Source organism: Ursus maritimus, unplaced genomic scaffold (assembly GCF_017311325.1).
Source record: "Ursus maritimus isolate PB19 unplaced genomic scaffold, ASM1731132v1 scaffold_12, whole genome shotgun sequence".
NCBI lineage: Eukaryota > Metazoa > Chordata > Mammalia > Carnivora > Ursidae > Ursus > Ursus maritimus.
In genome coordinates this window covers 55525213-55551222 of record NW_024423564.1, presented here as the reverse complement: position 1 = coordinate 55551222, position 26010 = coordinate 55525213, and the positions used below count along the sequence as shown (strand labels likewise).

The following is a 26010-nucleotide window of genomic DNA, read 5'->3' as shown; positions in this document are numbered from 1 at the left end:
TTATCATTAGTACAAGAGTGTGTGGTATGAATTGGTTTCCAACCTCATTCTGAATTTTCCTAGTCAATTACCAAGAAAAGTTTGGGTATTTGTCACTCACGTTGCCATCCAGAAATCTGCTTCTGAGTGCTCCTGTCAGGAATTTCTGATTGTTCTCTGGGCACTTGCTTTCTTATCATCTGGGTTACGACTGATTTAATGATTAGTAGGATTGGTAGGAGCTGGGGAGTCTCTGCTCCTCTGTTTTGCACCACCAGTCATGGATTTCTGGAGTCCTGTTGGAGTTTCTGCCTTCAAGTTCTCATTTTCCTTGCTGTGAGGAAACAGTTTTGCACTTTGTTACTCACAGGGCAGACTCTGCATACACTAGGCTGGCATGAGAAACAGAAGGTGTTAGTCTGGTGGTGTGAACAGTGGTAACTCAGCATGGTGGAACGAAGGAGTAAACATTGATTATCTATGTATGAATCATTTACCGTAGAGAGACTGTGTTATTATCTTCTCAGAGTTTAACTTCTCCTACCCTCTTCCTCATATTCATAAAGAGAATCTATCCAAATGTTCTCAGACCCTTAACGTAAGTAATGGCAGTGTCAAAAATGACCCCTACGGGTTATCATATATCTTACTGACAAATCTAATGGTTATTTTCAGTGTTTGCAACTAGAAGAAGAAAAACTCCAGTCAAGGGGGTTTGCTAGCTCCAGTCCTGCTCTGTGTCTCTCCTCAGGTACCTCAACCCGTGGCTTCTTTTTCTCTCAGTAGTCCTCCATTTAAGCTTAATATTAAATAGAGAAAAGAAAAGGAAAAAAGAAACTGTAGGAATGATTCAAAGAAATGCAATTTTAAAAAGATTCAACCTTGTTTAATAACTAAAGACTCACAAATCAAAACAATTATATAAGATATTTTAAATTTAGGAAACTTCTTTGGAAGTAAGAAAGTCAAATGCTAATGGCCATAGAAATAGATATAATTAATATAGTGGGTGACTTGACAAAACATAGGAAGAGTCAGTCAGGAAGTTGCAATGGTTTAGCCTACTAAATCAACATTTAAGGTTGTGTATTATGGGGAAAAATACAGAAGAAGAAAAATTTTGAACTCTAGGTGAATATGTTGAGTATTTCATTTTATGTTCATATGATAGAATTTATAAAGCCATGAAAATAGTTAGGAATAATTTTAATGACACAAAAACATGTCCAGTTATACAAATAAGTGAAGAATATAATTCACTCAACTATGAAAAATGCATGTGCATATTATATGTGTTTATGTGTGAGTACATAGTATATCTAAAAAGAAATATACCAGAAATAAACAGTAAGTGTCTCTGGGTAGTAGAACTCAGAATATTACTATAATATCTTATAAAATTATTATTCTAAATACTTTTCATGAGAAAATATTATTTTATAATCAGGAAAAGTCAATTTCAATATAGCTATAGAAGGCATCCTATAAATTCTAGCTGTTAGTACTGATACAATGGAAAAGATCCATCTTAAAGCATGGCATAGTATCTGAGCATAAAACAGTGGCTCTGATACTTGTTGATTTGAAAAATCCAAACCAGGGGCGCCTGGGTGGCACAGTGGTTGGGCATCTGCCTTCGGCTCAGGGCGTGATCCCGGCGTTATGGGATCGAGCCCCACATCAGGCTCTTCCGCTATGAGCCTGCTTCTTCCTCTCCCACTCCCCCTGCTTGTGTTCCCTCTCTCGCTGGCTGTCTCTGTCTCTGTCTCATAAATAAATAAAATCTTTAAAAAAAAAATAAAAATAAAAATAAAAAAAAATAAAAAGGGTGAACTTTATAAAAAAAAAAAAGAAAAGAAAAATCCAAACCAAAGGCAATGATTTAGAATGTATGTATACTTTTTATAGTAATCTTCTTCGTCGTGGCAGGACAGGCAGGAAAGAAGCCCTAAAAAAGAACTCTGAGGAATACCTACACTTAGAGAAGAGCCCTCAAAGGAGATTTAGAAGAAATTCTCAGTAAGGTAGAAGGGAACCAGGAGTGTGGAGTCTTGGAAGCAAAGTGAAGAGCATGTTCCCAGAGGGAGGGCATCGTTAACAGTGTCAGGGGCTCGGAAGAAAGGTGAATTCTGAAAAGTGTCCATTGGATTAAGCCATAAGGATGCCGACAGCATCTTGACAAAGGAGCTTCTGTGAGGTAATGGAGGTGGACGCCAGACCGAAGTGGGTGGGGAGGAAGGGGGCCAAGAAACTGAATTACCAGAAGTATAACCTCCGTGAAGAAGTTCGGTTTCAAGAACGGAGAGAGGGGGGTTGGTGACTGGAGTATAATATCGGTTTCAGATAGGGCTTTATTATTATCATGTTGAAGGATCATGGGGACTTTAACACATTAAACGTCAATGGTGAAGAGCCCACTGAGCCAGAGCGAAAGACAGGATATTACTGATGAACTATGATGAACCCTGGCAAAGCGAGATGGGGCATCATTGAGAGAACAGAGATAGAAATGAAACCTCAGGGCAGGGTAGTAGGGAGATAGGTGAGGATATAGGCAAATTTATTTCTACATTTGTTGTCAGCTTGACTTTTGTCTTTGATATGTAAGGTATGCTTACCTGTTGGCTCTTAGGGGGGAAGCGCCAGGGAAGGAAGTCTGAACTAACGGCAGTTGGCTTGAGGTAACTGCTATGAAGAGTGGAAAAGAGCTGATCAGAACAAGTAGCAAGGTTAGCTGGGTGGGACCAGGTAGCCATGAAGGCTGGAGGCCACAGTTTTGTGGCTTCAGTCTGAGAGGTGCATGCTCTTCTCTAGGATTGCCTGAGTCCTCGTGGAGATGCAGAGGAGAGAGTGGGGCTCATTTAGGGCTGGGATTTGCAAGACAGGTGCAACTGAATGATAACAGAGCAAGACGGGAATGTGAGAACAATAGCGTGTATTTAACAAATAATTCTTGCAATGAGAGAAGATATAGAACATATGATCCCTGACCTCAAGAAATTTAATTTCATTTGGCTGTCCAAAAATAACACAAATAAGAAAGTTAACAACTGGTATAAACTTGCTTCCAGAAATCAGATTGATAGCTTCTATGTAGTGGTTACCTTTTTAGGGAGGTGAGAACCCATAAAGGAACAGTAGGGCCTTCCATGGTATCTGTAGTATTCTGATTTTTTTGTTTTTTGTTTTTTTGTTTTTTATCTTGGTGTTTGTCACAAGGATATATCACGTTTGTGAAAATTCAGTAAGACTAGTAAGACTATATAGTAAGACTACATATATGACATGTGTGCTTTTATGTGTGTACATAAAATAGATTATATTCCTATAACATGTTCAAAGAAATTGGTATAAAATTTGCATAAATATGAAACATACCTAATTAGTGTACAAATCAATGTCAAGTGAATATCACAAAGAATCAGGGCTGTTTGAAGTTCGTAAGAAAGAGAAATAACTATGATTTGCAATGGTTGCAAAAATAATATTGCTGAGCATTTAACCACATGGCAGTCACATCATAGCCACTCACACTGGTTGGTTAATCTTCAGATCAACCCTGCAGGTAAGTGCTTGTATTATTTTCATCTTAGGACGAAGGAATTAAGACTCAGAGTTTATGTGATTTGTCTAATCGTAGATGGCTTTTCAGTAGTGGAACCAGAATTGAAACCCAAGTTGGCCTGATTGCACCAAGATGGCTACTTACTGCCAATAGGGTCAGGAGAGAACCCGTGGAAGTTTACATGATAGGAGCCGCAGAAAGTAGAGGAGGAAGAAGTGCAGATTTAAAGGCAAAAATGGGTTTGGGGCAGAGAGTTCACTCCTCTGACTGAAGGCAATCAGCTTTGCTTTAATCACCTTCCACGTCCTTTCGTGGGCAGTCCAAGACAGAACTGCCTGAGAAACGTGCAATGTATCTGCCTGCCTGTTAAAACAGTCACAGTAGATGTAAAACCAAAAATAACCTGTTAAATCTGTTCAAAGTAAAAGCTGTTTAAAAAAACAACAACAACAACAACATACATAGCACTTCAAAATTATCATGAAAATGACTCCCCAGCTGAGAAACGGCATGTGCCTGTTAGCACAAACAGTTTGTCAACAACATGGGTTGTTATGCTGCTCACAACCTCACAGTTCTTTCTTCTAGACTTGTGTACTATCTACCTGAGGTACTGAAAATAGAAGTTTGCCATTTCGAAAGAAAGAAAAAAAAATGCCATCAACACTATCTTGGAAGCAAGGCACACCTAGCTTCTTCATATGTACTTCCGCCCTCCTCAGCGGCTGCTCTTAGGGACGCTGTGAAGTTCAGGGTCATCCCGGAACTACAGCAATTAGAGAAGATGATAAATAAAGGAGGCGAAAACTGTTCAGTGGTCTCCTGTCACACTGGGCTCTTCCTGCAAACCAGTGCCACCCTCCACTAGAGCTCAGAGTCTCGGGGTTAGAAAGAAACATTGCAAGGGCGTCTGGTAGCATCCTCTGCCCAGAGCAGTGTGGAGACCTCCCATCGGCCCACCTCCCATGTAACTCCAACTCGACCAGATCTCACATTTGATTTGGATTACACCCCTGCCGAGAACATCAAATCTCAAATGGAGGACCCAGGGGGGCTCAGCAAAAAGGTCACCAGATGCCATCTTAAAGGTCTGCCAGCCTTGGCAGGAACTCAGTGCCACCAATTTCCAACTGTGCGCCATCTAACAGGCCTCCAACCCTCTGGAGGAGACAGTCCTGAGTGTGCCAACGCAGTGAATGGGGATCTAATTTCAGTAAATGAAAGCATGTTCTTATTTGGAAGTAATAGCAGATAATCAACACAACCAGACTTTCCTTTTTTAAAAAGACAACAACAAAATAAAAATATAAAATGGGGCTGCGGAGGGGAGTGCAGCTGAAAATCTCACCCAACTCCATGGGGAAACTGAAATGTAAAGTTCGTGCTACTGCAGCAAATGTTATTGTGATGAAGTGTGAGGGTTTTTTTTTTTTCTCTCTCTCTTTTTAATGCCAGAGAGCTATACCATGTATTATTATCATAGAAATTTAGTCTTCAGAAAGATTTTTAAAGTACTTTAACTTAACTCCCAAACCTATGCCCAAATCATCTCTTCACCAACGGAATTATATGACCTAACATATACATCAGATGCCACATATACATTTACATAAATTCTTCCATGTTATTCTAATAGTCCTGAAAAGTAGATGTTATTATCACTATGGTGCAGATGAAAAAAATGGACGATCAGCGAGATTAAGTACATTGCTCAAGGCCACCCTGCAAGTGGAGATCTAAGACTCATAGCCAGATCTGTGTGGCTCTAAATCATATGCCCCTTCCTCTGAATTGCTCCTCAATTTTATACCCATAATATACAAACTGTCTGTTTTAAACAATAGGATTTTTATTCTCTTTTAAAATGTTAACAAAAAAGAACATACATAAACGCATCTAGTCTATCTTCCCAGCTAGACTTAAAGTCCCTCTACAGAACTCTTCAATGGCTGACATTCAGCTTTGGTTTGTGAACTTCCCAGGGGCAAGGAATGCATTATATTCCCAAAGTATCCCATTTCTTTCCTTATAACGTTGAGCCAAATTCTGACATCAATGAAAATAACCAAAGTTTATTTTTTCAGGGCAGAATAAAAGAAAAGGGTTATTTTAGACGCAAACTTAGCAGCCCATCCAGTCAACAATTGTCCTTTGGTAGGATGCACTTGTAGCTTTTAGAAAATGATACCCCAACACACTTACTCTTCTGTGTCCTGCTTTGTTCACGTACATGCAGTTCTAGAGCTGAGATACATATTTACACATGGATGTTTTCTTCTGTCTGACTTGTCTTTCAGCTCTGCATTGCTACCTTATTGGTCAACGTCTTATTGGGCATCCAGTGGACTGTTTTGTCTTCAAAATTCATGAAAAATAGTGTCAGAACTGAAAAAATAGAGGATGTAAAAAGGAGATCATAGAGGAATTTCAAACCAAATCTGCTTAAGGAGGATGGAAATGATTCCATGAAGGTGTTGACCAAGGAAAAGCTAGAAAGCAAGCAAAAGCATTTGTTTGGGGTCTTGAGGGATTGCAATTTTGGAGGCACACAGTTGACTGAAATGGAACGTGTGTTCTAAATTGCAAGCAGAGAGTGCGCGCTTAAAAAGGCAAACCCCACAAGATTATAAAGCTTGTTTTGAAGGAATTTTGATTGGTGCTGACAGAGTGAAACTAATACCCAAGTGGCTATTTAGTTGATCGATATTACATTATATCTGTTTCAGTCCAAAGTGGAAGGATGTGTCCCAGGAGGTGGTGGAGGTGCAATTGGCAAGTTGCAATTGACAAAAGTCAAAAGTCCAAGGTGTTCTAAAAATTGAAACAGGAGACAATGCACAGGCCTTGCTTCCTCAATATCCTCTCCTCCCTGTTTTGAATGCTTCTCTTAGCAATGTTTATTTCCCTTTGGAATCTTCTTTCACAAAGGAATTGACATTTAAAATGTAACCGAAAGAGGAAATGAGATGTGGAAAAATACTCCAGGTTGGATGAAGTGCTTGTACCTGGAGAAAATGACAGTGATTTCTAACCTTTGAACCTCAGACCACCTGAGGTGGGTCATAAACATGCAGGGACCTGGATAGTAAAACACAGACTTGGATAGCACGGAATTTATTGAATTGGAATTTCTGAAAACAGGACAAGAAAATTTGCATTCTTAGCAAACATGTCAAATGATTCCTATGTACACTAAAGTTAGAGAAACAACAGCAGAGAGAAAGAAAAAGTTATTTCCATAATTGTGGAAAATTTGCCTATAATGACAAGCAGTATAGTGGTTTAAGACATGAACTATCTGTCCCATGCACCTGATTTTGAATCCGAGCTCCAAATGTCATTTGACTTTGGCAAGTTATTTCACATGTCTAATTTTTAGTTTCTCATCTGTGAGGTTAGAAAAATAATCCTTATCAAAATAAGATGTATAGAATACTTAGCACCAAGCCTGGTTCTCAGTCAACCCTTAGCGAATAGTGATTTTATGTTAGTCATAAAGTACAGAGCTATCTCCTTTATTAACACCTCCCTCATCACCCGAGCACAGAAAGGATGCTCTTTCCTTTGGAACCTCAGAACTTTCTTTATTGATAGGCAAAACTAAAGTTCAAAAGATCAAAATTTTGTAATACATAAGAACTTAGGAAAATTTATTTAAATAGATAAAAAGAGATCATGTAATCTAACTGACCACCTTGTAATTTACGAGTAACAGTGAATACAACTTCTAGAAATCACTCACTTTAAAAAACAAGACAGATTAATCAGTATCAAAATCTGCTCTCATTAAGCACAATTCTTCAGAATCATTTTCCTTAATTTTCCAAGAAAAAAAAAAAAAAACCCAAACATTGTCTCATCATGATGTCCTCAGGTGGACTATACCCAGGAGTTCTGCAGACTGTGCTGCTTTTAAATCTGGGAGCCACTCTTGATCAGCTTGAAATTTCATGTCCTTTGCACTGCATTCTAGCCTGTTTTGCTTTTGCAAGTCTAAGCAAAGTGATTGTGCAACTGACTCACCTTTCCCCTAATTAACTCAGTGCTTTACGGCACAATTTCTGATCCAGGACTTCTGTCCGTATTGTGAGAGAATGTAGCACAAACAGTTCTCTCTCTGGACACATCCACGTGGTCTATGGGAATGGGGAGTGATAATTATCGCTATGTTATTTTGTTTAATTAGGTTGAACTAAATCGGGGTATCAGGAGATCATGGATTTAAAAAGTGTACCGTAGGGAAAGAGGAGAGGGTTGAATAGATGGAGCACAGGATTTTGGGGGCAGGGAAAATACTTTGTACGCTACTATGATAATGGATACTTATTATTATACATTTGTCCAAAACCTTAGACTGTAGGACACCAAGAGTGAACCTTAATGTAAACTGTAGACTGCAGGTGATCATGCTGTGTCAAAGTGAGTTCATCAGCTGTAACAAATGTATCACTTTCGTGGGGAATGCAGATAATCGGGGAGACGATGCATAAATGCGGGTGGGCACAGGGTGTATGTGGTATCTCTGTACCTTCCTCTCAATTTTGCTGTGAACCTAAAACTACTCTAAGAAAAATTAAGTTCTAAAAAAAGTGTACTATACAAATACAAATCTGTGATTTCTCAAAATTATAAGTGGTTAAACTAAATGTGGCAAAGTATTATAGTATCTCTTGATAGAAAATTTCCACATAGGCATACAGGAACTTGTTTTGTTTTGCTCTTAAACCAAACTAGGATTATACTGTTTTATAACCTTTTACAAGAATATCCAGTCCATGATATAATGCAGATATCGTTATCATTACAGATATTGATACTTACGTCTCTGTGAGAACATTTTAAATGTCTCAGTGGTATTTCATTGCATGCAGATGCAAGAGTTTATTTAACTAGTCCTATTTTGTTGAACATTTACTGTTCCTCAATTTTGCTAATTTAAATATTGCTGCCCTATTGGACCTGTTCCTTTGCTGCTAGCTCCCTGCCTCCTTCCTCACCCCGGGAAGCTGATCTGTGTGGACTAATGATCTGCTCTCATGCCTTCTGATTCCGGCTGGTTTGGGTCAATGTGTAGCCCTGGCAGAAGATGCTCGGTCCTGCAACATTGCCTTAAGCTCCTTGTATTTCTTACTCAAAGGTCACTACCTTTCTCGAGGTGGCCTGAGCTACAGAACATTCCCTCCTTGGCAGCATTCTCTGCTTCCCATTTCTGCAGGCTGAGAGCTGGTCACAGCTTTGCCTCTGCTAGCCTGTGGTTCCTGCTACATCTTGCATTTTTCTGACTCTTATAAACAAACCCTTCTTGAACCAGCCTCATCTGAATTAGGTAATCTGTTTCCTACCGGACCTGGCTTGTACATTATTATGTAAATTTTTGAAACCAAACCATATATCCATCTATAATCGTTTCTACAGAATTGATTCATGGATAGAGATCTTATGCCAAAGTACATACACTTTTTAAAAGTTTGTATTTAAATTCTAGTTAGTTAACATACAGTGTAATATTGGTTTCAGGAGTAGGATTTAGTGATTCATCACTTACATATAATACCCAGTGCGCATGACAAACTACATGCACTTTTAAGGCTTTTGATAAGTATACTTATACACAACTAACGAATCATCAAACTTTACATCAAAAACCAGGGATGGACTGTATGGTGACTAACATAATATAATAAAAAATATCATTAAAAAAAAAGCCAATAGCACATGAGTACTCTTTTTTCTAAATCCTTGTCAACCCTGGATATTTCCATTATAAAAATATTTCTGATTTTATCGGTAAAGGTAATGTCTCCTTGCTGTTTAAATTTTTTTGTAGTGCCAATCAGTATCTCCCCCACCCACATATCTAAGGTTCATTTTTATTTCTTCTTTTGTGAATTGCCCATCCAGGTCTTCTGCCACTTTGTGAAACTGGGCTGCTCATCGTTTTCCTATTGGTTTGCAGGAGCTCTTCATGCATTAAGAGGATTAATTTTTCCCCTGTCATATATGTTGTAAATAGTATTTTGTTTTTTTAATTTACTTTTTATTCTGCTTTTTTAAATACAGAATTTCAAATGGTAAAATAACAACTTTTACTTCATAGTCTCAATATTTAGGATTGATGGGCACCTATTTTTTTTTATATATATAACACTGATTTGGCATTCATTCACATACTGCTGTATACTCTTACTGAAGGTCTTATGCCTATGTCTTACAACCCTGGAGAATAATTAAAAACAGCTTCCTGTAGTAAAAAGGCATAAGAGAAGTAGGATTTTAACATAATACTCCATCACTTTGAACTTGTGAAAATGGATATAATAGTGTGTGCTCTGGTGTTGCTTTAAGGAAAGACTGAATTCATGGATATTAAGGTATGCCGATTATATAGCAAGAAAAGCAATAAACAAAGATAAGGTATTATGATCAGTTATTTCTTTTCAAAAAAGACTAAGTAGGGGACTTGAATTCTTAAATCACCGTTTTGTCCAGGTTTTATATAGAGACTGTAATTGGTCACTGTTACAGTCTCCTGCATGGATTACTATAATGACTCCCTAAATGGCCTCTTTCTACTCATGTCTCTTCCAGTTGATCCTCCACACAGCAGCCAGAACCATCCTTTAGATGGTGACTTCTGGTGCTCACAGTTTTCCGATGGCTTCTCATTCTACATAGAACAAATCCTAAGTTCCCACCACGGCCCACAGGGCCTGTGATCCAAGCGCTGCTGGCCTCTCTGACCTCATCTCCTATCCTCTCTTCCCTTGGTCACTCTGTGCACCAACATTGGCTTCCTCGCTCCTCCCTAAACATGCTGCAAGGCTTTCTATTTGCTGTTCCCTCTGCCCACAATGCTCTTTCCTCGGGGATTTGCATGGTTTACTCTCTGTGCAGATCCGTGCAGGCACCAGGCTCATGGTGAACTCCTGTGGTGTCACTTGGGACGGGCTGAATCTCCAGGGCAGGATGGTGGCGGCTCTGTGGGTGCCCTGATCTCTGGGTACTGTGCTCCTGCAAAACCATGTTCTCTCACTTTTTATGAAGTGAGGATAAGGCAGCCTTGTACAAAAAAGTCCGCTCGGGCTCCAGGTGGTCAACTTAGGTGCTATTTCTAGCAGGTGCTGTGTATAGCAGTTGCTGGGAAAGCCAGATGGCTAATATTTGGAGAACTTCTGGCTGTGGGAAGTTACAGCCTCTTCTCTGAAGATGCAGCAGGAAGAAGAAACTCGAATGGAAGTTAGAATCTGGTGAGCCACGCCCACCAGGATAAAGTAGGGCCAATCCTAGCCAGCTCATTGCTAAGTAACCATGGATAATTCTCATGGATAATTCCGGCTCTTGTCTCAGTTCAAATGCCACTTACTCAGGCCTTCTGGGAACACCCTTTGTGACTCAATATACCCTTTTGATCCTCCTCTATTTTTCCTCAAGGCACTATGCTCACTTGAACAGTTATTATTCATAGGTTTGCTATGTGTCTCCCATCATTAGAAGTTTAGGTATACTGCTGTATTCCCAAGGCTGGGCATGCAGTAGGTGCTCAATTAATGTTTGTGGCAAGGATGTTGATGGAATTCCATATATGCACTAATTTCTAAAACTGTTAACATCAACGCTTTTAAAAAGTTCAAGAAAGGAAAAAAAATAATGTGTTAATATGAAGGGCTTTGAGGGATCAAAAAATGACAGAATATGGGATCCAGGATAGTCATGTGAGAAAACACCAAAACTTTATTATTTCTAGGCTACCAGTATCAACACACATTATTAAAAAATTTGCTACCCTCTCCCGTAAAAATTTGCAGCCAGCTTCCCCTGTACTTTACTATACCAACAGCAGTGTAACTGTGGAATGAAGTGCTTTGGGTCATTGACTCTTGGCATTGGAAGGATCTACAGAGGCCAACTTTACTCACCGAAGCATCTCTCCTCACAGGCATTTCTGGAAATGGACCCAATTCCTCTTTTATTGAACAACTCAATCCTCAGATTCTGTAAATGTTCCCCTTATGCCACAGTTCACACCCTGGACCTTCCATCATGCTACAGCTTTAGTGCCCACACTTTCAGTGTGCCAGCGTCCCTCCTAAAATGGGGCATGCAGGAGGTACAGTATTGCATAGTTGGCATACCCAGTTCCGAATACACTGAGCCTCCCGCAGCCCTCTCCGTGCAGCCTCTTGGCTCATGCTGAGCACAAACAGAAATGTAAAGGGGAAAACACTCCATTTTATCCTCTACTCTCTACGACTACCACATACTGCCAGTCACCAAATGTGTGTGGGTTTCCCCACACCAAGCAATTCTTCAACACCAGCTGGGTATACTTACTATTCAATTCAGTTCTGATGCTATCTGCCTAGAGTCAGCACAGATCCCACAGGTTAAAGGCTCAGTCCCACAAGACTGTCCCACCCCCTTCAGACATCAATCACAAGTCCAGGTTATTACCTGTGTTTCTGATAGACCCACTATAAATCAGGATTCTCACAACCCCCTCCTCAGGTTTGAGGAATTTGCTAGAGCAGCTCACAGAACTCAGGGAAACAGTTTATTTACCAAATTACTGATTTATTATAAAAGGATACAACTTAGGAATAGCCAAATGGAAGAGATGTGTAAGGCACGGTATGTGGGAAGGGGCGAGGAACATCTATGCCCTCTCCAGGCACACCACCTTCCCATCACATAGATGTGTTCAGCAGCCTGGGAATTCTTTGAACCCCATACTTTTGAGATTTTTAGGGAGGCTTCATCATGTAGTTATGCTCAATCATTAACTCAATCGCCAGCCCCTCTCCCCTTTCCAGAAGATGGCGGGTAGGGCTGAAAGTTCTAAGTTTGTAATCATGGCTTGGTCTCTCTGGTGACCAGCCTCCATCCGGAAGCTGTCCAGAGCCCGTTGAGAGTATCCTCATGGGAGCAGAGACACCGCATCCCCCAGGAAATCTCAAGGGATATAGGGGCTTTGTGTCAGGAACGAGGGTCAAAGACCAAATATTAGGACAAAAATGCACCTGGGGCTATTATCTCTTAGGAAACTGCAAGGGTTTTAGGAACTCCATGCCGGGAACTGGGAGCAGAGACCAACAGATATAATTTCTATTATTTTGCAACAAGTAAAACCCAGACGTTTATTCCATATAATGATTTACACGTACTCTTCTCTAAAGACAGACTTTGCGTATATCTCCGTTGATTTCATTTTGTTGGTTTTAGCTCATTTTCCTGCCAAGTCTTTTCAGCCTTCTTCTACCTACACGTTTACTGAAGTGATTTCAGTTATGGATTAAACAATGTTGACTAAAAACAGGGTTACACACAAATCATCTCAACCTCTCCACCTCTACCACAGAATGTTGACATCAACTGTTCAGTCACCACCATGTTGGCATAATCTGGTTTTAGTCAACATGTACCAACCCTTACCGCCCATCACTTTTGTCTTTTGTTTTTACAACTAATATAGTTAATTCTTTGGCCTGCAGTTTTGCCAGGGATTGCCCACAGGCCTCAAGTTTTGTGATTTTATTACACACTTTTATCTCCTTTTAGAAAATGGGAATATTTGTCTCCTATCGGTTGGCATTATCTTGCTCTCCATGAGCTATCAAAGATTACCCCTCAGGGTCCCACGGTAACATGTGCATGCTGTTTTAGCAACATGGGCCTTTAGGCTCGGATTTAAAGCAACGAAGTATTATCTTTCTAGATCTTTATTTTTCTTGGCACCCATTGTGCTCTAGTTCATTTATTAGGCTTTCCGTATGTATAAGACTTTGTACTCAGTGCTGAGGGTGCAGTGGTGCACACGGGATTTACAGCTAAATGGAGGAGCCAGAAATGCATAGGAAATCATCACAGAGTGTAGTAGTCCCTTAAGGGTCCTATGGAAGCCCACGGGGGTGGGGGGTGGGTGAATCTGGAGCTAGAGGTGATGGCACCTCATTAGATCTGCATTTTATTTTATTTTATTTTAAGATTTTATTTATTTATTTGACAGAGATAGAGACAGCCAGTGAGAGAGGGAACACAAGCAGGGGGAGTGGGAGAGGAAGAAGCAGGCTCATAGCGGAGGAGCCTGATGTGGGGCTCGATCCCAGAACGCCGGGATCACGCCCTGAGCCGAAGGCAGATGCCTAATGACTGTGCCACCCAGGCGCCCCAGATCTGCATTTTAGAAAGATGATGCTGGCCATACATGAGAAGTGGGCTTCTCAAACTGTCATGTTGCACAGGACTCACCTGAGAAATGACAAAAATGCAGACTGTGATTCATGGTGTCTGAAGAGGGGCCTGCGAGTCTGCATCTAACCAGCTCCCTCCCAGGGGAGGCTGATGCTGGTGGTCCATGGCCTACCCTTTGGGGAGCATACTTTTATGAAGTAGATTAGAGAAAGAGAGAAAGGGCGGGTTGAAAGTATGGTGGAGTGATCTGGGAGGCAAATGATGGTGGCAAAACTCAGGGACACTTGTTTCGCTCTCTGAAGCCTGGAGATTGATCTCCTTGGTGAAGAATTTGACTACTAAATGGGTATTGAGTATTTTCCGTTCATCTGTCAATAACTGTACAGGCTAAATTAAGGAAAGAGGGAGGGAGCTCGACTCCAATCTTAATTGTTAGTAACTGGCCTCACTTTAAGCCCAACCGAGACCTCAGTTGTCTCATCTGTAAAATGGGAGGTGGTTGTTATGGGCTGAATGGAACCCTAAAATTCATACATTGAAGTCCTAACCCCCCCAGGCCTCAGAATACGACCTTATTTGGAAATGGGTGATTGCAGATGTCATTAGTTAAATTGAGGTCATGCTAGAATAGGATGGCCCCCTAATCCAATTGACTGGTGTTCTTATAGAAAGGGGAAATTTGTACACAGACACATATCCAGGGAGACTGCCATGGGAATTTTAGAATTATGCTGCCACGAGGAACAAAACTACCAGAAGCAGGGAGAGAGACCTGGAAGCTCTCCTTCTCGGGCAGTTTCAGAGGAAGCACAGTTTTACCAACACCTTTATTTCAGACTTGTAGCTTCCAGAACCGTGAGACAATACAGTGTTGTCTACGCCACCCAGTTTATGGAGCTTTGATACAGCAGCCCTAGCAAATTAATACACTGATTTCTATCACGAAGATCACATTCAGGTCTGACATACTATTCCATCCTCTCCACACGTCCTACGGGAAATCTGAACTAAATGTGTGATTATACAGGAAGATTTCTGTTTTCCATCCATTATTAATTGGTGATTTTTCTTTTTAAAGACTTCTTCCTTTTTTGGCTTTCACTTATGTTTCTTTTTTTGTTTTTAAACTCAAAAAACATTATTTTTTTCATTTTAAAAAAGTATTCAGAACACATCAGACAAGGCAACATTTATTCTTTCGTCTCGTCTTCCAGTGTGGGGTCTGTTGGTGGCCCCTCCACTGTGGCACTGTTGTTCTCGAAGCCACTATTACCATCACGGGTCCCTTCCTCAGCCATCCTGTCCACCCCACCCTGCCCGCTCTCCTTGTCCTCAGGAGTAGACGTGCCTTCTTCACCATCCTGTTGGCTTTCTGTCACTTCTTCGAGGCATCTCCCGTCTCCACTGGGATGCTCTCGTCCTTCTCCTTGATCTTACTCAGGAACCATGCTGCTCTGACGGCGTTCAGCTTGCTCTTCTGCCAATTTCTCCCTTTCTGTCTGCCTTTTACCAGCCTGTTCCTCTGCCTGGGCAATTTCAGAGGTAGTGTTTTCCATGATCCATGCTGACTTCCAAACCGCACAACCTCTTATGTTCACTGTTAAATGAATCTGTGCTTTCCAGGAATTTCCTCTTCTCTTCCTGGTCTCGCTTCTCTATTGAAAGAAGTTCAGCTTCTAGTTTTCACTGATGAACCATTAAGGACTGGACCTGTCATTTGAGGACCTGCATTCTACCTGTTGTGACAACTGCATGTGTGTCACCACCCTCTCACTAAGGATTTCACTGACGAGGCGGTGGCTTCCCTGGGAACAGGCGGTGGCCGTACGTGTCACTGAAAAGCCATCCTCATGGTCATCTGGCTCTTCAGCTGCTGGATTCTCATGAAAGGGTCTCCTTTCTCCAGGCGAGACTCTCTGACGACTTTCTTTCTCGAAAGCAGCTTCTGCGTGACCTTTTGCATTTATGTGAGCAAGGTATGCAGGGGGGAATTATGACAGATGCCTTCATAGAGTCATTGTACTCTATCTTTTCTGCTTCATAGTCCTTTAAATAGTCTTGTTTTTCTTCATCAGTGAGATCTCACCACATGCCGCCAATAATCTTGCCAATCTCCCACAACTTCCGGTCAGAGTTGGAAGCTTTTACTTTCTGCTATGTGTCATGTTAGGCCATCAGCGGCTTTGCTGGTGGCTCTGGGGGTTTTGGGAATCGTAATATCGGAGGATGCCATGACCTGACTGTTGGTGCCCGGGTTCCCGCCCAGCCTGCAGTTGTTCCAGGCGAGAGGACTGTATGGATTGTAACCCATAAACCCTGGTGTGCTGGGCATTTGTGTGGAAGAACCTGGGGTGGGAGGTGGGGCAGAAGATGGCCTTCTTGACATTTTGGAAGATTAAGTTCTCAGTTCCTTAAGAATGAATCTGAGACACTGAGCAGAAAAAGCCTCACTTCTGTTTCTTACATAGATGTTTTACTAATAGACTCAACAGATTCAGCCCAGAGAAGAAGCCCTCTTGAGGCTCAGGCTGAAAGTATAGATGCAGACAACTAGAGTGCTTCAGAGACAGAGTTTGGGACATGCCTGACATGACAGTGGTAGGGCTGTCCTTACTCGGCAACAAGAACCCTTCTGAGAATCTTTTATTCTTGAACCATACAGAAATATTTTAGCAAACAGTCAATGGTCCTGTGTCATTCCAGCAACAGTAACATGAAACCCATAGGAAACAGAAACAAAGCAACCTATCTTGATATTTTTTTAAACTTTTTTTTTTTTTACAGTTGTCATAGAAGAAACAGAACTTTGTCTTTTATTTCACAATTTATGTATCTAATCTAATGTACTCTTTTACTTCCAGGATTATGAAGTTTAAAGAATAGAGAGAAAAAATAAAAGGCATCTTTCCATAAGACAAAGGGAGTTTTTCCCTATGTGAAAGGACAAGGACCCTCCCCCAGCAACCCCCTTAGGAACATGAGACTCTGATACTCCTGGAAAAAGGAGGGGATTTGGAATGAAAGGGGTAAATAACGAACCCCAGAGGGGAGTGGAATTAGTAGAGCAGTAATGTCATCTTCTGGGTGGGAGGAGAACAGAGCAGAGCATCCAAACTGATCCTAGTACTTTCCTTGCCAATCATGGGCATTTGGTTGTAGATCTTATTATTATAAGTATGATTATTATAAGATTATATCTCAGTGTCTTACTTTTCTCATCTACAAAACAGAGGTTGACTGCCTCCCAGACATAGAATATAAAACGGATGGCAACAGAATAGAATAGAATGAGATTTGATTTTTTATTAAGTGTCTTGTATCCCTGGAGAGATATGCTTCAATAATAATCGCAGAACCATTGATTGAGCATGTTGAATATACTACTAGGCCCTAGAAAGGTGGTTTGCATGCTTTTTCCCATTTGGTCCTCACAACAACCCTACTAGATACATGAGTTTTAGCCTTATGTGAGAGATGGTAGAATCTGAGGCCAGAGATATTAATTAACTTTCTTTATGTCAAAAGGCCAGGAAGGCACAGAGCCAGGATTCAAATTCACATCTCTCAGCTCTGTAGGGATCCCAGATGCAGGACTCATGGGCTGCAAAGCTCACTTCCTGTGCCAGGACAGGCATTACTAATTGATTACAGCACTCACTCTGGAATTTCTCTCGGCTGACAATACTGATGGTGGAGAGTGAAAGCAATTTGCCCTGCTGATGCCGTGCTCCCTAACAGTGGTCCCGATGGCCTTATTTCAGAAATTCTGACTCAGTGGGTCTTGAGTTGGAACCCAAATCTTTATTCTTAAGGATTTTCCAGATGTTTCTGATGACAACCAGGTTTGATATCCACTACTTTCTGTACCTATGTTCTGTGAGGTCGGGTCTTTTCTGTTTGTCTATTTGTTTGGTCTGTGGGCTTCTGAAATAAAGGCAAAAGCTATGGAAATAATCTCAGGCGGGAAAGGCAACTATTGACTGCTGCTGCGTACTTACGGAATGACTAGAGGAAAGGTGGGTCTAGTGCCGCCTTTTTCTTTTGAGAACCACCAAAATGTTGGAAGGAAGACTTAGTCATACCCTTCTGTGCCAAGTATCTGGTGAATTTTAGAGATACCCGAGTGTCTTCCCTCAAATATGACTATGATGAGCTTGAAGGGAAGAAAGACCATTTAGCTATGCTCCGAGAAGCCCCTGCTTGGAGGAGTATGGAATATAAATAAGAGTAAGTGAAAATCTTATAATTTATGATTCATTATTAATCCCATTCCTTTAATTCATAACAAATTGACTAACACTACCCCCCCCCCGCCAAATTACTACATGTAGTGGATTACAAACGTGATGAGAAGCAGCAGCAATACCCCATTAATAGTTATAAATGTCTCAATGCTTCTATTCCTCATCTATTTGGAAAATCTGCCTAAGTAATTAAAGGGGAAGGGGAATTAAAAAGATGAAAAATATCAGGAAAACAGGGTGCATGGAAGTTATCAACACTATTTTACTTCTGTTACTTCTTAATGACTTAATTTTCCATGGACATTTTAAAAATGTAAATTTCTAGATTAAAGAAAAAAAAAAAGCCCCAGACTTCATTATCTTCCCAGCGAAGCAGATATTTGTCAAACGGTAAACTTACGTCTTTGGCTTCTCCACAAGGTACGGAAAGTGTTTACTTCCAATGATTTTCACCACCGTCTCAGGCATTGCTTCTGATCCACAGGGAGTCTCCCAAATGATAGGCACGCTTCTTCTCGAAGCCTTTTCAAACCCTTGGATTGGAAAATAAGTAAATCTTTCTTCCTCTTGATTTCCCATTAGTCAGTGTAGCGTCCTTGTCGATGTTAACAAAATTAACAGCAGGACCAAGTGCTTTACCTATCTTATCTCACTTGACATTCCTAATAAAGGCATGATAAGATATTCTTAATTACTATTATCATTCTTGCTTTACACTTGAGGCATAACATAGTTATGTAACTTACTCAGTAGCATAGAATCAGTAATTAGCAGAATTGGGAATCCCATTTAAGAGGTCTGCAAAACAGGTCTACTGAGCCATCTGGAGACTCTACCTTCCTGATACCAGATGGGATTCTTGTGAGGTCAGAGAGGAGACCAGGGCTTTAGTGGGTTATATGAAAATCTTATATTCAGCGCTCAGGCTCAGTTTCCCTTCTTACAAAACCAGCATAATTCCAGTTCTACTTTCCGGGATTTAGGGTGAATCCAATATGATAACGCATCTGAAGGAGTGCTGTACATAGGAAAGAGGGATTTTTGTTGTTATTGTTGGTGTGTGTTTCTCCAATAATCCGGTGAATCTGAAATTGAGATTCTATACTAGATAAACACTGGGTGTTTATACAGGTCTGATGCCAAGGGCAACTTAGAAGTTCTATAAACCTGGCTCCAGGCTGATCACTCTCTCTCAGAGACTCTCACAGACTGAAAGCTCTTCAGAGTTCATTCTAATCCAAAAGCTGGCTTTATAGATTGGTAAACCACGACCCAGAGAGGTGTATCATTTGCTCAAGCTCACACAGCGAGTGTGACCAGACCCGTTTCTAGTATTCAGGTTTGAGGCAGACCAGCGCTTTCCCCAGGACCCCAGCTTCACTTAGTGTGTGGTCTGCAGGGGTATCCAGAAGACCTGCAACCTCTTTGAAGCTGTCTGGAAACTTTCAAGTTTGTGACGGTGGGGTCCCCTCTCTGCCCAGCAGCCGCGCGCCAGTCCTGAGCCCTTTCTGGGATAGAACAGAGGGATTGGCCTTACCGCCGAGGTGCGTTTCCCCACCCAGGCAGCTCAGGCGTACTCCGTCTGTGCTTCTCCCCAGGATCCAGACTCACGGCTGCCAGCCGGGTTAGCAGGGCGGGCGATTGGAGCCCAGGAGTAGAGCCAATCACAAGCCGGCTTCTGGGGCTGCTCCCGCCCAGGTCGCTAAGGACGCAGAGGCTGTTGCTGGGCGGGGACCACGTTTCCATCCCGGTGCGGGCGCCTGAGTGCAGCTGCAGACAGGCGAGGAGTTTCAGTGTTCTCAAATCTGTGCTTTGGAGCTTCTCCAAGGGCTGTGTGCACCTTTCCTGAAGCTCATCTCGCTCACCTGTGTAGTCACGCTTGTCCCGCTCTTTCCCTTAAGGTTCATTTTCCCTTGGCGAGATTGGCACGAAATTGGAATCTTGCACTTGCCCGCTCAAATCCGGGCCCTTCCACTGTATGGCTTTGGATAAATCCCTTCTTTTCCCTGAGGTTCAATTTCCTTATCTGTAAAATGAGGAAAAGTAGTAACGCAGACGTATAGGTAAGTCAGCAATGAAATTACATAAGAGTAAAAATATAATTTCATGGCAGATCTCTGATTTCAGCGACAACTATTCTTACCTTATAAGTTAACAATTACGAATAACATAATTTTATTTGTATTTTAAAGATTAAAGAAATAGGGCTTGGAGTGTTGAGTAATTAATTACCCAAGACCCCACTGAGGCAACTGACAGAGCCTAGATTTGAATATATTCCTACACCTCCCGAATTTCCAGAAAAATTTTAATTATGTTTAAAGACTTCAGCAAACATGGGTAAAGACATTTTAAACTGACTCCAAAATGATGCTACTATTTTCAGCAGCAGCAGCAGCCCTGGCATCCATACTGCCTGCCCCCACCCTCTGGCTCCACTGTGTTTTTTGGTTCACTGTATCATCTACTGGCACACGCAGTGTGAGGATACACTCAGCTCCCCTCTAGGGCTCTCTCTCTAGTGAGCAAGACACACAGGCACTTTCTGTGATCTACAAAGTACCTCAGAGTAGAGGAAAGGGGGCAGCTCCCTATTTACTCTTCCAGCCCAGCTTCACATTGGGCCAGATCAGTCCTCCCAAGGCACAGTTGTGATAAGCCCCCTTGAGCCTGATGTCTCAAAGGACTCCCACCAGTCATAGAGGTTGTCCATGGTTTCAAAGTCTTCTATGCCCTATCCCCAGGCTAGATCTCTAGTTTGATCTCCCACGACTTCTCCCAGGTTTGCTATACTCCACTGCATCCAGTCTACCAACTGGCTTGAATCTGTCTCTTATTTTTCTACTTCTGTGCCTTATTCATTCTGTTCTCTTGGTACAAGACCTTTCTGTTTACTCACTGTGTTAGTGTAATCCATCCTTTAAGTTCTATTTCAAATGGTCAAGAGTATGCACCTGGGAATCAGATACCTTGGGTTCCAATCCTAGTTGTGCTAGTTCAAAGTGATCTTTGACAAATCGCTTGAAGTCTTTGTGCCTTAGTTTCCTCTTCTATAAAATGAGGATGACTTTTTGTGAAGATTAATTGTGTAATATAAGTAAGGTACTTAGAACAATGGCAGACACATAATGGGCAATATAAATGTTTGCTGTCATCATTATTACAATTATCTGTCCAGAAGCCAGGTCAGATCCCAGAAGCTGAAAATGGTTTCTCCTCTCTCTGTATAATTTGTGGTTTCTCTCTTTTATAAAATGTGTCTTTCTTTGCCTGATAGTATGACTATTTTTTTTGCATCGGTTGCCATACCTTCCTGGACGATGCTTGTGGTAGGCTGAGTAATGGCCCCCCAGACATCCATGTCCTAATCCTTAAAATCGGTTAATATTATCTTATGTGGCAAAAGGGACTCTGCAGATGTGATTAAGTTAAGAATCTTGAGATGGGGAGATTACCCTGGATTATCCAGGTGGGTCTTAAATATAATTGCCATTGTCCTTAGAAGAGGGAGGCAGAGGAATATTTGACTACAGAAGAGGAAAGAGGAGATATGACCATGGAAGCAGGAGGTTAGAATGATTTAAAAAAGGGTTTTGGGCCAAAGAATGCTGGTGGCCTCCAGAAGCTAGAAGACGAAAAACAAAAACAACAACAACTTGGAGGCTCCAGAAGGATCCAGACCCTGCCAGCTCCTTGACTTTAGCCCAGTGAGACCGATTTTAGGCATCTGGATTCCAAAACTCAAGGAGAATAAAGTTGTATTGTCATGAACCGCCAAGTTTGTGATAATTGATTATAGCAAGCCATGGGAAACGAATGCAATGCTATTGAAGGACCCACTTCCTTAAAGAACTGGTCTCACTCTGTGGCTTAAGTAGGCCAAACAGAGTTCTTATTGATGACCAATGTGCAGGTGTCAGATGAAAAAGAGGCCTTCTGTCTGTTGGGGTCACTAAAGTGTGAGGATAAGGTCTTGAGGCTGTTGGCAGATATTTATGTCAATTCATAAATACCTTTTCAGCAGATGAGGAGGAAGCCAGATCAGAGCTGAAAATGGAGCCAGTGTGGGAAGGGGATGAGAGCAAAGAGCCTGGATCCAGCTATGCCTGAAGCTAGAAAGATTCTAGAACTCCCAAACACAGAAGTGAAATATTTCCCTCTTTCTTGAGATATTTTGAGGTTTGTTCGTCTTTACCCAAAGAGCCCTGGTGAATGCAGAGAGTTTCAAACTTCAGGTTGTTCAGGTTCATATGTGGGGTGCAGTTAATTGATTCAATGGCATTTTAAGTTTCATTGTTAATTCTGTGATAAAGCTTGAAGAAGTAAATCAATTTTGATCAAATCAGATATTCTACTAAAGACTCTCCTTTGACCTTATCTTGACTTAAAGATTTTATAAATGCCAACTTGAAACACAAGGACATAGAGGGAGGCTTTCCATTGCAGCTCTTCTGTCAGTTTGAAGGTATTTATTTGACGGAGAGAGAGGGAGAAAGAGAGAGCACAAGTAGGGGAAGGGACAGAGGGAGAGGGAGAAGCAGACTCCCCAGTGAGCAGGGAGCTTGATGCCGGGCTGGATCTCAGGGCTCCAGGAGCGTGACCTGAGCTGAAAGCAGACTGAGCCACCCAGGCACCCCTTCTATTATTATTATTATTATTGTTATTATTAACGTTAATGTTTTCATTGGCACTGTTTTAAGGTTCCAGTTCCCTTTGAGAATGCAGATTCTATGATAGCATTCTTAAGGAGGAGTGGCCTCTTCTTATCTGGGATTTTCTACATCACACTCTGGTTTACGAAATGACACAACCAGGAAACGTCTCTCCAGTGGTTTATATTAAACAAGGCAAAACAAAAAGCTATGCAATAAATGTCTCCAGAAGATTAAATACCGTGGTTAAAACTTTCCTTGAATTCAACAGCTTTAGATCACAAGTCGCCAGAGAAAAATTCCAGAGAAACATTTTCCAACAGAGTCGGCTCTCTTTCTTTCCCCAAAGAAAGATGAATAGCTGTAAGGAAACCGAAGAATGCTACCTCTTAAAACTTCATGATTTTACATTTACCATGAAATAGAGTAAGGAAAAGGAGAAAAAAAATTGTCTCCATGTAAGTCAAAGTAGAATGAGTTTATAAACAGGAAGCAATAAAACACTGCTTTTTTGGGGGCGCCTGGGTGGCTCAGTTGGGTTAAGCAGTCAACTTTCAATTTCGGCTGGGGTCATGACTTCAGGGTCATGAGACTGAGGCCCTGTGTTGGGCTCTTCGCTCAGTGCAATCTGCTTGAAATTCTTTCTCTCCCTCTGCCCCTCCCTTGCTCCCACCCCAGGCTCTCTCTCTCTAAAATAAATAAATAAAATCTTTTTAAAAATTGAAAAAAAAAAACCTGCTTTTTTGAACAGTTTAATCATAGATCTATAAAAATGAAAGATTTTGCATTGAGGTCCCTGTTCAAGAATAGAGGGGACTGGTATTGACATTAAGCTGAGTTGTATTGCAAAGAATTTGGGGCATTATACTTTTTTCCCCCTAAGAAACATACAGGACCCAAGCCAATGATCTTTATGACTAATGGAGGACTTCAGATAAAGAGCAACAACAGGCTGATTTTAGAACAGAGTGTGGACATGGCCGCATTCCTTTTCCTTTTTTTTTTTTAAGATTTTTTTATTTATGTGACAGAGAGACAGCCAGTGAGAGAGGGAACACAGCAGGGGGAGTGGGAGAGGAAGAAGCAGGCTCCCAGCGGAGGAGCCCGATGTGGGACTCGAACCCGGAACGCCAGGATCACGCCCTGAGCCGAAGGCAGACGCTTTAACGACTGCGCCACCCAGGCGCCCCCCTTTTCCTTTTTAAAACCCCTTTCACAGTTCTGGAGAAACAAGATCATGGAGCATGCTGATTAGATGGGCTAATTCTGGGCGCTACGTTAATTTACGAGGGTTGCCATAATGAAGTAACGACAAAGTGGGGGGATTAAACAACAGAAATTTATTATTTTACAAATCTGGGGACTCGAAGTCCCGAAAGGTGTCAGGCGGGTTGTTGCCTTCTCAGGGAGGTGCGGGCAAATGTGTTCCATGCTTGTGTCTTCTTGCTTTCGGTGGTTTACTGACAATATTCGGCCTTCCTTGGCCGGTAACTTCAGCCTCTTTGTGAGTTTGCTCACAAACTGTTTGTTCTCTCACTGGCACATCTGAACCCACTCTACTCCAGGATAACTTCATCTTCCGTAATTACCTGTGCAATCACCCTATTTCCATATCAGCTCACATGTTAAGATACTGGGGGTTAGGATTTCAATTGGGAGGGGATAGAGTTTGCTATCAACTGCATATTTGTGGTCCCCCCCCCCCCAAATGCGTATGTTGAATTCCTAACCCCAATGTGATGGTATCTGTGGTGGGGCCTTTAGAAGGTCATTAGGTTTAAGTGAGGTCATAAGGGCGGGACCTCGTGATGGAATCCGTGCCCTCATAAGGAAATGAAGGGACTCGTGCTCCGTTTCTCTCCGGCTTGTGGGGATACCGCAAGTCACACCCCTGCAAGCCCGGAAGAAGGTTGTCTCTCGGAACTGAATTGGCTGGCTCCTTGATGCTGGACTTCCAGACTTCAGAACTGTAAGAAATGAGTGGTTGCTATTTCAGCTATTTAATCTGTGGTATTTTTGTTCTAGTACCTTCAGCTAAGACAGTTCAACCCAATACGAGCCCTAACTGCTTGGGCTCCAAACCTAGCTCTGCACTTACTATGCTGTTACTTCGGGCAATCGTAACTTCATTTCTTTGTGGATAATACCAAGACCAACAATAACGGAAAGTCAAAAGGAATTAACATGGTTGGGATAGTGTTTGGTATCTGGTAGGAAGTTGTTGCCAGGCCTTACTCCCTTAATATAATATGCACGCCCTTTATTATGCCGCTCTTGACTTGGTTCTTGCCCACTTCTCCACCCTTGTCCCCCACCTTCTCTCCCCCCACCTCATTAACCGAAGCTGCCCCACATTACCCGCAGTTCCTGAAAGCTTCCGTAAGTTTTATCCCTTAAGCCTTTGCAGAGGTGGTTGTGTTTGCTTGAAATGCCTTCCTCGTGGCCCTGTTTCTAACTTTGAAGATAAAGTCAAATGTTACCAACTCTGTGAAGTTATCTATTCTCAGTGTCCCCAGACAGGTAGGTGTGCTCTCTTCAGTAAACCAGCAGTCTTAATCCCCACTACTCTTCACTATCATTACTAGTTCAAGATCTTTGTTCCCTGCTGAGTTCCTCCTGTTGATGGTGAGTGCTGTCTTGTTATGCGGCCAGTTCTAAGCACAGTGTTGGTACCTAGTATGTGATCATAAACAGAGGTTGGATAATTTGTTCTGACATATAATAATGATAATGTTAAGAAACCACAATTTAACAAAGGATAGCATCTTCTGTTTATTTAAGGTTTACTAGGTGCCAGTTACAGAGGGAGGCATTCATTTAATTTCAGTAATGATCCTAAAAGGGGGTCTGTTATTTTCTTTGCTCTGCTGATGAGGAATCTGGTCTCAAGTGCTAGATTAGACAGGAGTATTGGTGGTAAATAGCAGAAACTCCACTGGTCATAAAAGCCAAATGTAGAAATGAACAGCCCTCTGACATAGTTAGGGACATGGGGGAGAATTCTCTTTTTCTAAGCCGTTTCTGCTCCTCCCTGTGCATCCACATCATTTATTCTTGACTATGCATTGCCGTTTTCTGATCCCAAGACCACAGGAAAGAAAGTCACTCATAACAATTCATGAGTTTACATCATTTCCATTCAAGAGACCAGTACACCTAGAATTTTTTAGTCCCATTTACTAGGGGAAAATTATTCTTGGCCTAGTTTGGAGACATTTGAACCAATAAATTGTTGCACAGGGGAGAAAGAGGTAGTAGCAGAATCCTGAAATCCTGGAGAAGCCATTTGCTCTGGAGAAGAGCTAATGTCCAGAAAGTTACAGGAATCTGGTAGAGATTAACCAGATAGGAGGTTTGAATAACTTGCCCAAGGTCTTGTAGC

The 26010-nt window shown here is 41.7% G+C and overlaps 1 protein-coding gene and 1 pseudogene across 1 annotated transcript in view; both read right to left on the bottom strand.

The window, feature by feature from the left end:
* The window catches only part of CUNH1orf87 (chromosome unknown C1orf87 homolog), a 77686-nt gene extending 59131 nt beyond the window's left edge, over window positions 1-18555 (bottom strand). The window contains 3 exon segments of the mRNA XM_008690846.2: window positions 101-174; window positions 177-313; window positions 18377-18555. Coding sequence (XP_008689068.1) covers window positions 101-174; window positions 177-313; window positions 18377-18555 — 390 coding nt within the window.
* On the bottom strand, window positions 14923-16179 carry LOC103663081 (annotated as a pseudogene).
* Window positions 18556-26010: the final 7455 nt, after the last annotated feature.